The sequence below is a fragment of the Acinonyx jubatus genome, chromosome B2 (genome assembly GCF_027475565.1).
Source record: "Acinonyx jubatus isolate Ajub_Pintada_27869175 chromosome B2, VMU_Ajub_asm_v1.0, whole genome shotgun sequence".
NCBI classification, from domain to species: domain Eukaryota; kingdom Metazoa; phylum Chordata; class Mammalia; order Carnivora; family Felidae; genus Acinonyx; species Acinonyx jubatus.
The window spans coordinates 98,730,166-98,746,321 of record NC_069385.1 but is presented as its reverse complement, the minus strand read 5'-3'; the positions used below and the strand labels follow the sequence as shown (position 1 = coordinate 98,746,321).

Sequence of the window (16,156 nt, the reverse complement as noted above, 5' to 3'; positions counted from 1 at the left end):
AGCCCATAGTGCCTTAAAAATGCCCTTTGGTGTTGCAATGAAAACAGTTTTTGAAGTTAAATAGTTTGACTTGATGGCTGAATAGAAGGTAGGCTTTTTCCAGAGTGGCAAATGCAGTCGATATGGCTATAGCATTCATTTTTGGATGTCTGTGTCAATACTTAATTCTTCAGTATCTCCAGTTCTCTTAATAGACACAGCAAAATTAATGTATTCACTGCATATTGTCTGCTAATTTTTTCTCTAATGAACCAAGGTATTATTTGCTTCATAACTTCTTGTGATCGTTAAGGTTTTTAGGATATCATATAATCAACCAAAATAATTAATCCTTTTTTAAAAACCAAGCTCCTAAGTAAAGCTTATTTTACTCTGAAAAAATTTGTGCTGAGTATTTTTATATTGAAAATGACAATTCTCAAGTAAATGAAAAACAGTTTACAGCATTTTATTAGAAATAACTGTTAACGTATCTCACTGATAGAAACACGTATGAGACAATTTTATGACTCCTGTCCTTCCCTCAAAAACTAGAACATTAAAAGATTCATCTATTGAATGCTAAAGCAGGGTAGATGATGTTCATTTTTAGGAATCATTTAGAATAGTGATCTCCAAAGTAGTATCTACCAACCTCAAGATAATTCATTGGGGTGGAGGTGGGGTATGAGTCAGACATGGTAAAGATTTTATTGACTTTTTCAATCTAAAACAGGGGTCACAAACTATTACCTGTGGGCCAGATCTGGTCTACCGCCTGTTCCTATAAATAAAATTTTCTTGGCATACAACTATGTCTACTCATTATGTATTACCTAAGGATGCTTTCATGCTACCATGGTAATTGTGACTGAATATATGGTTTGTAAAACCTACTACATATACTAAGTGGACCTTCACAGAAAGAGTTGGCCACTTCCTGACTTAGAATTATAGGAAATATTTTAAGCTTTGCTGATTTTTATGGGCTTACGATGGTGTCCCTTGTAAGCCTGAGAGCCAGATAGTCACAACGTATGCATTTTTAAAGTGAGATTTCTGGGAAAGTGTCAGCTCTCCAGTTTGGTGCATTCAACAGAGAGCCCTCACTTGGCTGTTGCTTAAGCCTTTTGTCCTTGATGGAAGTTCATGTGCCCAGTTGGGCATATGATTTATCACATTAACTATTTTTAAGTAAAATAATCCTCATAAAATTAACAAGTGACTTTACTTTAAAAAAATCTCCCACAAAATAATCTAAATTGAATATACCGCTAATATAGGAATACATAGCAAGACATGGCAGAGATGATATAATACCTATATGTAGTATAAGCTTTGTTAATAGCCATATTATTAATTCATTATTAATAATAATATACCCATTCCTACATTTATAGTTTTGTCTTGAGTTTTAACTAATAATTATATGATGGCATCATAAGATAGTTACAGAGTAGGCATCAGGACATGGAGAAGCTGTGTAATTTCAGTAATGTTTAAAGACATGAGGTATTTAATATTACAATGTTTAAAGTTTTATGGAAATCAGTGATAAGCATCTTTTTTAAGGAATATTCATAAAGGAAAAATTAAAAACCCAATTTAATTGGAAATATATATGTTCTTCCTGCTGCATAAAATACTGTAAAATAATACACAGAAAACTATAGAATGATACACTGAAATTCATTCCTTTGATACCATTAGAAATGCTTTGGAAATGCTTTGAAAACATCTCTGAATATTTAAAGCAGTAAGTAGTGAGCAAATGACACTATATTGTAATTTTATGATGCAGTTAGATCAAAGTATAGATTTAAAACTAGTCTCATTATATAGCATTTGTGTTCTAGATATAAAATAAAAAGAAAGTGACGCTTTGGGGACCTAAAAGAGAAATAAGTCAGAGAAAATTTACTCCCTAAAGTGAGTGACTTCTTTTAAATAAAACTGTGAATGTATAATCAGCAATAGAGTATATGAAAACATTGTAGGTATGAAGTTGAAGTTACATCAACATCCACAGATAGTTATGATGACAAGGATGATGTAGATGTGCACACACATGCACTATGTATACAGAGAGCCTGTTATATATGTTACATTAATAGATAGTCAAGATTCCTATATATAGTAATAGAAACATAGGGATAAAGCTATGTGTGTGTATATCTTTATAATAATGAGATGGAGATTATATATGTAATATATACTAAATACATAATATTGTATATTTATAATAATGAGATGGAGAAGGACCAATAAAATCTTTGGAGTCATTCAGAGGTTCTAAAGTTATCTTATGACAAAGTATTTTAAAAAGCAACAAACTTCAAGGTACATTATGACAATTTGGCTTTCCTGGCCATCTGTATAGTGAAAGATTTGTTTTTCAACAAAATTTTGATTAAAGAGGAAATTCAAAATAAAATTCCTACCTGGGAAGAAATGAAAAAAAAAGTAATTAAACTATTGTCTGTTAGAACTTATGGAATATAGTTAAAATAGTCCTTGGAAGAAAACGTGCAACTCTAAACATGGTTAACGAATTAAAAAGAGAATAAAAATAAATCAGTAAGGTATACAATGTATAGAATTTAAGAACAATAAAGTTTCCTATGCATAAGGAAAACGAGAAATAAATTTATAAGAATTGGCAAAAGAAAACTGGAAATCAGAAAGGCCATAGAAATCATAAACATAAAATGTTTTGGGAAAATACCTATAAAATCGTAGCAGTAGAGTAACACAGAAATTGTAAAAATACTTTCAAAATTCTGAAAGAAATTATTCTGCAACTTAGAATCCTATATCCAGAAAATTAAATGTAAGGGCAGAACAAAATTTTCAACATGCAAAGGTCAAAACTTTTCTTCTAATATTCCTCCCCCCCGCCCCCCCAGAAGCTCCTTTAGGGCCCAGTGAATATGACAGGAAAGCAAGAAAGGCCTGGCATACTGGAAACAGCAGATGGCACATAACAGATAGGCAAAGAACATTTCCAAGGTGATGGTAAAGAGAATTGCAGGATAACAACTTCAGAAAAGCATAGAAGACAACTAGCACAGATTGGTGCCTCAGGTGACATAGATGTGGAGGCTGTCACCACCAAGAATCCCTTCTCCTCTGCACTGTATTATCAACCAGACAGTGCTCAAGTGAGCCTGGCCAAGATTCTTAGCTCTCTATGACCTGTCCAAGTGCTGATACAATTCTGCTGTCCTCTCCCTGCCGAGCGGCCTGAAATAGCTGGTATCATCTGACCCCACAGAACTGCAGAGTTGACCGACTCCTGAGAGATGGAGGTTGGCCATAGTGAGTGTAGAAACAGGAAATGTTTGCTGCCTGATTGATTAGGCCTTAGCCCTGCCAGATTTCCCCCATATAAGAAACCCTCTGCTTCCCCTGCATGACTACAGACTTGGCTTCTGACATCCTCACAATGGATCTTGAACCCTCCAAGAAAAGTTGAGGCCAGAATATAAACCAGACTGTTCTGATCACCTTTTCCTAAGCACTGTCAACTGTCAATAATAATGTCACCTTTTTTTTTTTTTTTACACAGCTAGTCTTTGTGTTTGCTACTCAGTTTTCAGATTAATCACTTCCCACCCTGATTAAGAAGTGTAATTGATTGTTGATAAAATAATGGAATAGTTGATTGAGAAATAAAACAAAATTAGAATTCATTTCAATCTAAAAGCCATCTCTAATTCCATCTTTAATGGAATACTACAAGCATTCCATTAAAGTTGCACAATAACATGACTATTATTTAATAATGTTAGCAGTATTGGCCAATGGAATTAGACAAAAGAAAGGAATTACAAGTGTAAAACCTGGCAAAGAGGTGGTAAATTTATCACAATGTTAAGTGATTTGCTATTTTGGGTAATATACCTGGAGCTTCCACGAGAATTCGCTGAGTGACAGTTACATCCGTGAGATAACTCAGTAATGTGTTTTGGTAGGACATCCAAAGCTTTCACGTACTGACATAGAAATATACCAAAGCTGTTGTTAAGTTGGGGGAAAATACAGAGAAATAATATGTAGAATGTCGTAAATAGGATGCTATCTTTTTTTTTTATAATTATGTATGCTTGTAGGGTATATGAGTGAAAATATTTGTATTGGCTTGATATGTAAAATAAATATTGCAGCACGAACAAGATACTAATTAGTCACCATTTCAAGGTTCAGAGGGTTATAACCTCTCATTTCTGCAAAGTTAAAAGATCTAGAATTATAATTTTCTAACTGTTTAAATTTTCTGAGTTTTTTAAATTTTTTTTTCAACGTTTATTTATTTTTGGGACAGAGAGAGACAGAGCATGAACGGGGGAGGGGTAAAGAGAGAGGGAGACACAGAATCGGAAACAGGCTCCAGGCTCTGAGCCATCAGCCCAGAGCCCGACGCGGGGCTCGAACTCCCGGACCGCGAGATCATGACCTGGCTGAAGTCGGACGCTTAACCGACTGCACCACCCAGGCGCCCCACTAAATTTTCTGAGTTTTTTAAAGTCAGTTTTGAATTTAATGCTTAAAAAAAGAACTAATACATCTACTGATACAGCAAACACATCAAGGTACATTTTAGAAAGCCAATCAGTGCCTTAAAAATACATTATTGGAAAAAATGAACTAAATCTACATAACAAAATATTAAGTGTACAGTTTTAAAGTTGAATTTACTTGCATGCTAAATATAATTTTGAATAATGTGTATTTTTTTGTACCAAATTTCCATTTCACACAAAACCAAATATACTCATTCATTGCTCATGGAGTAGAGAAATAACTGAATGCATTATTGAACTCAAGAAAACATTACATTCCTCTGAAATTTCAGCCATTAATGCACTAAGCATCTATTGTATTAGGCATTGTACTTGACTCTGAGGCCACAAAAGTGAGTAAAGCAGATTTCATTTTATAAAATTCATGTCCTGAGGGTTTTTACTATAGAACAATCACTGCCAATTTATTTCCTTACATGAACAATTTCAGAAATATAAGAGGTGCTTATTTATCTGCAAAAAAGCAGCCCTATCTTTCACAGATACATACATATCTGGGCCCTTTCTGCAGCTTTTCTTTGTAGGCTCAAGACTTCCCACTCTTATGGCTTCCTTGCCCCTTTCACAATGCCTGGTCTTATCTCTGGTCCTACTTCCTCAAAGTCTTTCACATTCATCTCCTTTCCAGGTCAAAGACTCACCCAAGGTAAGACCCCATTCCCTCTCTCTACACTTGAACTCATCTGTATGCACAATCTCCAGTTTCTCTCCAAAGCAACACACTGCCTGGCATAGAACTCATGGTTCTTTCCATTCTTGCGTATCCTGATCCCTTTGCGGTCCTCGGCCCAATTTGGCCATGAATTAAACCATGTTTAATTCATGTACCATGAATTAAACCAACAAGTCTGCTCCGCGGCTTGCGCATTGATATCCTCTACGATGCGCTCCTCTGTGTCCCCCATTTCTTCCCGACCAGATCACAAGTCCTCTTAAAATAACTTCCACTGTTACCTACCTCTTCAATGAAGACTTTTTAAATCTCATCCTATCACCTCTGGGATCTCTCTCCTTCCTTAAACTTTTCTCCTCTTGATACTTTCAAAAATAACAACCTTGACACCCTTCAGGCGACACTACAGGTGCTTGTTTAGTTTGGCAGAAGAGGCTGGAGGAGGAGACTGACAGGAATTATTGAAAGAGACAAACAATATACTATGAAAGCAGGTGTCTGGAGAAGGGTCCAACTATGAGGAGAGGTTTCCTTCTTACTAGTAAGAGATTCTTTTTTTTTTTTTAAGTTTATTTATTTATTTTGAGAGAGAAAGAGAGTGAGCAGGGGAGGGGCAGGGAGAGAGGGAGAGAGAGAGAATCCCAAGGAGACTCTTTGCTGTCAGCACAGAGCCAGACTCAGGGCTTGAACCCACGAACTGTAAGATCATGACCTGGGCCAGGATTAAGAGTTGGGACGCTTAACTGGATGAGCCACCCAGGCTCCCCAGTAGTAAGAGATTCTGACATAACATCTATTATACTTAGACTTAATTCCAAGTGAGCTTGACTTTTGTCCACTAACATGTTCTTTATACCTTTCTTGTTCCCAGGATGTGACAGTTCCTCACAAGCCTGTTTCTCTCCACCCTTTATATCAGACTAGACTCTATCCTTCTGCTAAGTCCCTGCTGCCTCCACAGACTCTCTCACATGCTGACTGTCTTACCCCAGGACCCTTCAGTCATTTGTCCTCCTTCTCACTGAGTGATGAACAGGGGAATTCTCACACCCTGTTTAGTGGCAACACATATAATAAGGTGAGAATTCCCTGCCAAGGTGGGAGCTGTTCTGTTCTGTGCTGTGAAACTTCTTTATGCTTAGCTTTTTAAAACTTAAGTGTAGAAACATATATATTAAGACTATTAATTATTTGTGTTAAAGCCCACGACCTTACAAAAAGATAATAATTAACCTTGAGAAGTTAGTAAGTATTTATTTTTGCTTTCAAAGTCATTTCCTGGTTTTGTATTCCTCCTTGCCTCTTGTGCAAACCCCAAAGTGGAAATCCTGAGAAATTTTCCAGAACCTTACAAGGTGCCATTATTAATTTACCTTATAGTCTCAGTTCAATGTTCTTTAAAAAGCTTCTTTAAATTGTGGTGCCTTAATCAGGAGGCACTATCACAGCCAATGAGCAATGAAATAATTAGAATTTCTACAAATATCTGTAAAGTAATATTAACATCTTATTTTATTTTATTTTATTTTTTATTTGAGTATAGTTGACACAATGTTACATTAGTTCCAGGTATACAGCAGAGTGTTTCAACAAGTTTATACCTTATGCTATTAATGTTTTATTTTAAAATGTGTCTATCTGCCTCACAACGCATAGTGATGGGATATGTAAAATGAGGTGTTTGGTACTTTAAAATATGTATATATGTATACATATTACACATGTATATATATTACATATATAAATATTTTGTATATCTATAAATATATACTTAAATACATATAATATATTTAATTAATTAATTAATTTATTTTTAAGTGTTTATTTTTTGAGAGAGAAAGAGACAGAGTGCAAGTTGCGGAGGGGCAGAGAGAGAGAGGGAGACACAGAATCTGAAGCAGGCTCCAGGCTCTGAGCTGTCAGCACAGAGTCTGACGTGGGGCTCGAACCCATAAGCTGTGAGATCATGACCTGAACTAAAGTCAGACGCTTAACTGACTGAGCCACCCAGGCACCCCTAAATACATACAATGTATTTTAAGTGAAAAATATTTATAGTTGGCTTTGGAATGCAATCACAAATGTTGTATTAGAAGCAAGCAGTCAACAGTGCCGCACAAAGCTTTTATATAAAAGTACCTGTTGCTCTTCTGACCATTACCATAAGGCCATCCTGGCTACTTACAGACTCTCAGATTCTGAAAACTTTATAAAAGAATTGATTAGTTAAATTTAACCTGCAATTAATTTTTTTTTGTAAAACTCAAAATCTTGTTTAAAACCATTTATTTTGCAAATTCTCTATATCTAATGGAATATACCCCTGTACTTGGAAATCAATAAAGGCCAGAATCAATATGTCCCAGAGTGTAGTTGTACAATATTCCTTGGGCCCCCCATTTTTTTTTTTGAGGAAATGTTCATAAACTCAGTCTAAAGAGAGTCAGTCATCTAAAAAGTGAACATTACTATATGAATAATATTTTATCTTTCATATTTAATAGCATCTATCATTAGTGAATGATCAACCCTGAATTAAACTTTAAAATATCCATTTTCTGAAAACAGAATATTTTTAGACGAGGTTCAGGATGACATTTTTATGACTTTTGTTTGTTTCTTACACTTGGTTTAGAAAAAACAAATATTTCAGGGAAAGTATAATATTCTTAAAATATTTTCTATTATTTGAAATTGTTCCTGATTTAATCCTTGCCAACATTTATGAAATCCTTTTAGCTATAGAGTTAATGATTCTGAAAATAACATAACAAATGTCTTATAAATTATCATCTATGATGGGATTATAATTGTATTTTATAGATATCAATTGCATTAAGTAGCTCATTCTTTTGATATTTTGGTGCTGTTTTCTAGAACCATTCAACATTCACGGAGGTTCAAGGATAGGGTCAGTATTTTATCCGTATTTTAACCTGTACTAGTGAGGTTGTAAAGAACAATATAGAAAAGTGATATGAGGTTGGACAACTGTTTTCATTTTATACAATCTTCATAATAGATTTTGTCTTTCAGAGTCTGAGATTTATTGATACTGAATAAAGAAACAATAACATCAGAAATAATAATAATATAATCATAGTGTAAGACAATATTTCTTGATGGAAGATTCAGAACATCTAATAGCCTTATACTTTAATTGTTCCCATCAAAATATACAGATTACCCAATTTGATATCTATGTTTACAAATTTTGTGTCATAAATATTGGGCCAGTAGCATACCAGGTTTCAAGAATTGGTTTTTTTACTTGAAATAGTTTCTTGCCTGCAATTGTAAAACATAATCTGCTATCTAAATTACCTTCTCTTCAATACCTAATGTCGTTGCCACACCTGGTTCCCAACATGAACTACTAGGCTTATCTCCAAACTCAAATCTTCCCATATATCCCCCTGGAGAGCCACACTGAACTTGACCTAACTACCTTTGATGGTCCCTCATCAACTGGGGCTACCAAAGGTGTTTAACAGGTTTTATTATTCTTCTGTTGAATCTGTACTACATTCTTTCTTCTAAATCTTCATCCCACTCCGAGTGTCCTATATCTTTACCTTAATCCCTATCTTCTCTTAGTTTCAAGATAGAGCTCCATCATATGACATCATATCACATGTGATGATGCTCAGGTACTTTCCTTTTCATCTTGGAATAAATTAGGGGGTCCTCTTTTTCTTGAGTTCTCATGAAGGGAGTTATTACTCTTCTTTCTTTAATCCTTCAAAGTAATATTGCCCAGTGGATAAGAGCAAGATGTCTCTGGACCGTCTGTCTAAGTTCATTTCTTGACCCCACTCCTTCCAGAGAGTGATGTTGGTTAAGTCATTTAGGCTATGCATGCCTCCATTTACTCACCTGCAAAATGAGGATGATACTAGTACACACCTTACTAGAGTATTATGAGATTAACATGTACTAATTGATGCAAAGCATTGATACTGGTAGTATCTGGGACATAACAACCATATAAGAATTAGATTTTATTACACCTTCTTGGAGTGCCATTCTTAGCATTCTCTTGAATCTTCATTTGTCCTGTATTCATTGGACGCTTTCCCTTTTGTATGCAGAAACCTAAAAAAAAAAAAAAAAAAAAAAAAGACAAAATGAACACATCTCCCTCCTTTTCCTTGATAGTGCCACAAGCGTAGTAATTTCAAGACTTTCTTTCTCTCAAAGTGATCAATAGCCATTATCTTCATTCTCCCTCTATAAATTCGCGCTTTAACCCACTCTTGAAAGCATTCTGTCTTTTTGTTTCAACCACTCTATTGAAACTGCTCTCTGGAGATAAATTGCTTGTCAGCAAACTCAGCTGAATTTCCTCAGTCCTCTGTCTCTTTTATCCCTTGCAGCAGCTGACACAGTGGATCATGCCCTTTTGAATCTCCCTCCTCATCCTACTCTTGGGATCATGTCTACATTCCAACTCCCTGACTGCTCCTTCTTTGTTTTCTTGTGGACACTTCTTCTTCCTCTACCCCTTCTCTCTAATTGCCCCCCTTCAGATACCCACCCACTCACAGGCTTCTGTGATTATCTTAGTCCTGATCATTCTCAAATCCACATTTCCTATTCTGTTTCTCCTCTGAGATTTAGTTGTATATCTTCAGCTGCTCTCTTGTCAGTTCCCCTCGGATGTCATGTTGTCACTTCAAACTCATCATTCGTTATGCCTCGAACGAGTTCTGTTCTGGCTTCCTTCTGTCGTTAATAACACAGTACTCAGTCCTCAAACTCAAAACTTGATTCAGCCATTATCCTTTTTCTGCTTTGACCTCATAGCTGATCATTCACCAAATTGAATGGATTCTTCTTTTGTTATGTCTGTCATGTTGTTATCTCTCCCTACTCTTTCTTATTATTCTACTTTCCTAACCAATCGACTTCTTTCCCTCCAGGCATGCCTTGGGAATTTCTTACTGTTTAACTTGCTCCTGCATTCTCCTCATGTAAAATACCTTCCTGTTTTTCAACTTACTTATGCAAGGCAAACCATTCTCATCCTTTAGAGACTAGTCAAACCATCCCTGCTCCTCTGTGAAGTTTCCCCATTCATCAACATTCAGGGATGCTTTTCTCCTTTTAATTTTTATAATCTTTGCCTGTGCCAACGTATCTCCTGTATATTACAAGTTACCTTGTATTCATTTGTTGTGATTGTCCTAGTGTCCATCTAGGGTGTGACATGCTTAATATGATACTTTTCACATTGTAGGTATAGCCATAAATAAATGTGTGTTCATGATGAACAAATCCTAAAATGATGCAGGTTATTCACTAGGAGCCTAAGATGCTTGAATATTTGGGATTATTTCCATTTTAAGTAGAAACTAAATATGAGTCAATTTATGGATTTATCAGTACATTTAATACAATTTCACTCAGTTGAGAAACTCCCTTTTTCTTGGGTTGTGTGCAATTTCCAGGGTGTTTATGGAGTGCTTCAACATAGGAACATAGGTGGGGTGGGGAGGTGGAGGCAGGGGGCATCTGATCTTTCTTTGCCATATGCGGGTTCTGGTATCTACTGGGGTGTTTTCAGTCCTGTCTGGTATATGACCATCAGTCATATAATACACTGCTGTTTCCTCCTTTCTTCACCTAAATGGCATGCCCTCATTGGTTCTAGATTAGTTACTTCTGAGCCCCTATAGTATACGTGGAAAACACAGTTACCTGAATCTTGGGAGCAGGTAAATTCTGTGAGGTCCTCTCAGAATCATCGATTTAGATAATCTACATATCCTTCTTTACTCTTCTTTTCCTGTCCCCTTGTTTGTAGAAAATTCTAGGAGTCCATACTTAAGAATTTGCCTACCCACTAGAATTTATTGGTAACCCTGAAAGCAATACTCACTGCACTTTTGTGGTCATCTGTGGACATGTGAAGAATAATGCAATATTTGATTGGCCTGTGCACATGTTCCTAGTGGGGTGAACAAGGTGATGTTCTATTTTCTTGTTTTAGCTCTCATGCTATAAGCAATCATTCTCTCCATGTCTTAGTACCACAGATTTTGAATTTCTGTGCTTTTTCTTGGTGATTTCACTATTTAAAATGGCCTCTTAGGCATAGTGCTGAAGTTCTGTTTGGCGTTCTATACATTAGAAGGCTATGATGTGCCTCGCAGATAAACTATACATGTCAGGTAAGCTTTCTTTAGGCATGAATTATAGGGCTGTTAGCTGTAGGTTCAATGTTAATGAATAATAATATATTAAATAAGATATCTTTAAACAGAAAGACACATTAAACAAGACTATATATGATTGACTGATGAAAACATAATCAGACTTGCAGGAACTTAATCTTATATTTCATCCTGGAGCAGTGGTTCAGGATTTGCTAATTCCATATTTGCAGTGACTTAATAGAACATAACTATTGTGAATAATGAGAATCAATTGTGTCTTTTTTTGGTTTCCCTGAGAAGTTTCATGTATGAGTAGTTAGTTTGGGAGGTGGTTCTAGGAAACACCAGTTAAGGAAGTAGGGAACTGAGACAAGGAGAAGGTGTCAAATAAAGGGTGTATCATCAAGCAAGTTACCATGTGGGAATTAGAGCTTGAGTTTGCTGGTGAATTCTAGGAGCCAATGTGGACAACTCAGAGTGACGCAATCTGAGGTGGAGTGTGGCGGGGAGGGCGGGCAGGGTGGGGAATCCTGCTTGTCTTTGAGGGTTGTGCCTGTGGGATGGGAGCATTAATCCCAGAAGAGCCCTCAGGAAAAGAAAAGCAGGGACTAGTCAAGTGAAGTTCAGAGTCTGGTAATAAAATGTTAAGGCCCGAGATGACATAGGTATGACAGTAATTTATATTTTATGTATATTCACAAATCTTATGTTTATGTTCTAAATGTGGGGTCCAGGATCCTGTAAATCAAAACTTTGGCTATCAGAATGCAAGAGAATTTTCTTTAATTTTGACATATTATGCCGTGGGCCATATATCATTGCTGATACAATAAAGGGTACAGAGGAGTTATAGGTCTGGGTGTGGAGGGTCATTATCTTACAACTATCTCATCCCAGTCATTTTACCAATTTTTCCTCTATTTTGTAATTTATATAAAAATGTTTATCTTCAAAGTTAATAACACCTTCCACAGCATATCTGCTGATGTCTAGCTCACAGCCTAGTGGATCCACCCTCTATTTTTTGTTTGTTTGTTTGTTTGTTTGTTATTTATTTTTGAGAGAGATTGAGAAAGAGAGAGAGAGAGGCACAGAGAGAGAGGGAGAAAGAATCCCAAGCAGGCTCCATGCTGTCGGCATGGAACTTGACACAGGGCTTGATCTCACAAACCATGAGATCATGACCTGAGCCAAAATCAAGGGCTGGTCACTTAGCTGACTGTGCTGTCAGGAACCCACGCCCTCTATTTTTGAGAATTCACTTCTTTTAGAAAGATTACTTTTTCTAAGCACCCCTCAGACATCACCACAGAGGTCTCAACTACTCTCCTGGCCATCAAGTAAGAAAACTAATCTGCACATAAGGTATGTAACTGAAAGCTGATCACTCTTCATAACCTTTATTCTTTCTTCATCCTCTGCCTCATTTCTTCTGTGTTGTATTCCCATTATCTCTGAGGCGCAGCTCTCTTTTTAATTTTTAAGCCAAACCCAAATCCCAATTCTTCTGGCTTACTTTCCTTTTTCCCACTTATGCACTCAGTTTTCTGTATTTTTTCTTCTTTTCTTATCCCAGCTCCATTTTCTACCTTGTTTTTAGCACAACCACAGGCCATGTGGACAGGAAGTTCTCTCTTACTGCCATCTCCCCTGGGTCGCTCTTCTTCCGACTTGCAGTAGAAACGAACAAGAAAACACATGGCGGACCTATGAATAGTACTGAGAGGAGGGAAGGAGAACTAGACCTTCACAGTCAGGATGATTTTTCTGATGTGCTGGCAGGAGTGAGGCTGGGATTTCTTACTCAGGAAGGCTCTATTTACAGTGAAAGCTTGCAAGGCTTTATCTGTGAGAACAGCATCTTTATAGACAGAGAGACAGCTTTGAAGCCCCAGGAGAACATTGACAGCCATTCTGAGGACATCTTCTCTTTCAGTTTTCGAAAAATTGTGTTATCTGGAGGCCTAATTTGTGACTGTGCAGCCATTTTATTCACTTTTGGTTTCCTAAAACGCATGATCCTTGTACCTTGTTTGTGGCCATTTACCATTTTCTTTTATTTCTAGTCTGCTTCTGTCTCATCAAAGAGATAAGTGTGGCAGGTTTTCTCACATAGGTATCCCCCCATTGGTTCCACTGCTATTAAATTCTACTGTATATTTTCTTTCTTTTTTTTTTTAAACATTTATTTATTTTTGAGACAGAGAGAAACAGAGCATGAACGGGGGAGGGTCAGAGAGAGAGGGAGACACAGAATCTGAAACAGGCTCCAGGCTCTGAGCTGTCAGCACAGAGCCCGATGTGGGGCTCGAACTCACAGACCGCGAGATCATGACCTGAGCTGAAGTCGGTCGCTCAACCGACGGAGTCACCCAGGTGCCCCTCTACTATATATTTTCTATGCATGTGTTGGAGCCAGCTTTTTCTAACACATTCAATTGGAGTATTTCAGTGCTTTTCTCTGGAGTAGCCCCTTGAAAAATAGCTTTTACTTCAGAGCAGGAGAGCATTAGCTATTCATCTCCTACCTCTGTTCTTTCTGCCCAGGACCCTCCCAGCCCTGATCACTCCAGCTTGCAGACCCCAGGCTGTGATCAGGACTGCTGGGGGTCAGGGCAAGATGTGAAGATCTTTCACGGAGAGAGGAAAACATATATTCCTGTGTAAGATGACACGTGTCCTGATCCGTCCTGGACATTTTTGTAAAAGAGTATCTATTCTATTTTTCCTATTGTTTTGGAAAAAAAAATACTTTTAAAAATAGTTTTTTTTTTGAAAATAAATATCTTATAGATCTACTAGTGTAACAAACCATTTGTTAATAAATAGTTTTAATATTATATGATTTCAATTATTTCTTTGCTCCTTGTCATTATTAGAAGTGTCCAATTTGATCAGTAAGTAGACCTAGAGCAACAAAACTGTAGCCTCTAAACAAGTAAGATATCAGTTGCTGAATTAATCTTGTTGAATAAATGAATTGTTCTATGGCCATGTTTAGAAAAGTAATCCACACTCTTGCTTTAGTTTCCTTATTTATAAAATAGCAATAAAAATAGAATCTCTAGGGGCACCTGGCTGGCATAGTAGATAGAACATGCAGCTGTTGATCTCGGGGTCATGAGTTCAAGCCCCACTTTGGGTGCAGAGATTACTTAAAGAAATTTAAAAAAATGTAAAAAAAAAATAGAATCTCTATCATAGGATTTTTAGCAAGATCAAGTGGCAACCTGAAACTTTCATGTTCCAACTTAAGTTCTCAGTTTTATATATTTTTTCAGCATGCTACCTGTTGTTTGTGGAATTTTGGTGCTGGAGTGAAGAAACAATCCATCGATATAACTGGGAGGACATTACTCTCATCTATAATGTATTTTTTCCTTGTATTACAACCTATTCATTCCTTTAATGCTTTCAAGTTTATTCCCATATGTATTTGCTTTACCTCTGATTTCTCACTCCCCTTTCCTTTTTCTTCATAGTTTACTATACTATTTTTCATTTGTTTGCATATTTTCTTCCGAATATTGCATTATTGTTTTGTGTACATTTAATTTACAGAAATGATATTGTTGACACAGGTCACTCTTTTTCTGTGAGTTTCTTTTTCCTCTGGAATAGTAGGATATTGGGTTTGGTTCTAAAACTCTTACTCTAAGATCAAAACTGGGCTGTATTTCATGAGAATTACATGGGGAGCTTCAGAAGAATGCAGATTCCTGAGATCTACTTAAAACTCCTAAACTCAGGGGCACCTGAGTGGCTCAGTTGGTTCAGTTTCTGACTCTTGATTTTGGCTCAGGTCATGATCTCATGGTTTAAGCGCCTCATTGGACTCTGTGCTGGCAATGTACAGCCTGTGTGGGATTTTCTCTCTCTCCCTCTCTCTCTGCCTCTCCCCTACTCGCACATACACTCTCTGTCTCTCTCCCTCTCCCTCTCTCTCTTTCCCAAAATAGATGAATAAGCTTAACAAAAAAACCCAAAAAGCAAAAACAAAAAACCAAAAAAACAAAACAAAACACTCCTAAACTCATAACTTCCACTGGACTGGATGATCTTAAAAGTTTTTACATTTCCGAAAATTTTGAGCTTTCCCTATGGTAGCAAATTGTTCCTCTTTCACCTTTTAAATTCCATAATGATTCAACAAGAAGATAAACTTCATTATGAGAAATAAATTTACAAAGAAAAACTATATCAACATGTTAAAAAGTGCTTGATTATAATGGTTGATTTTTCACATAAAACTTTTATCAAGTAAAAGGAGACACAAGTATTAAATGGTATATATACTACCTTAGGTCACAGGATTTTTTTTTCTTAATTAAAGAAAATCATAAATGTTAGGTTGAATTCTTAATCAAAATTGCTCCCATGTGCTTGTAACATTTACCATTGGGCTGAGTGTTTATACGTCCAGTATTCATGGACTTAACTGAATCAGAAGGTACATTTTTTTTTCCCCAGAACACTGCTTTAATTATTAAAAGTCATTTCTCTTTGAAAAAGTACTGTAGCTGCCAACATGTACTTTATGATTTACTTTTTAAGAAATTAAAATGCCTTTTTCATAAAATGAGATTTTAGAATATACCGATCCTTTATATTAGAATTATGTTCTTGCTAAGAGAGGTGAAACATTTAACTTGAAATGTATCTTATCTTTATGATGTGTCAACACAGTATTTACTGATCCGTTTTTATTAGCCTCTTCTCCAAGCAGCTGCTCTTGAGATTATAGATTAAGAACAAAGAGGAAA

At 36.3% G+C, this 16,156-nt stretch overlaps 1 protein-coding gene across 11 annotated transcripts in view; it reads left to right on the top strand.

Annotated features, from left to right (window-relative positions):
* The window catches only part of MLIP (muscular LMNA interacting protein), a 144,130-nt gene that overhangs the window by 103,651 nt on the left and 24,323 nt on the right, over positions 1-16,156 (top strand). For 9 of the 11 annotated variants that reach the window (XM_053222673.1, XM_053222682.1, XM_053222678.1 and 6 more), the window contains one exon: positions 6,107-6,313. The exons of the other annotated variants lie outside the window; for them this stretch is intronic. In XM_053222673.1, the coding sequence (XP_053078648.1) occupies positions 6,107-6,313 (207 nt within the window). The remainder of the gene's footprint in view (positions 1-6,106; positions 6,314-16,156) is intronic. 11 annotated transcript variants of the gene reach the window in all.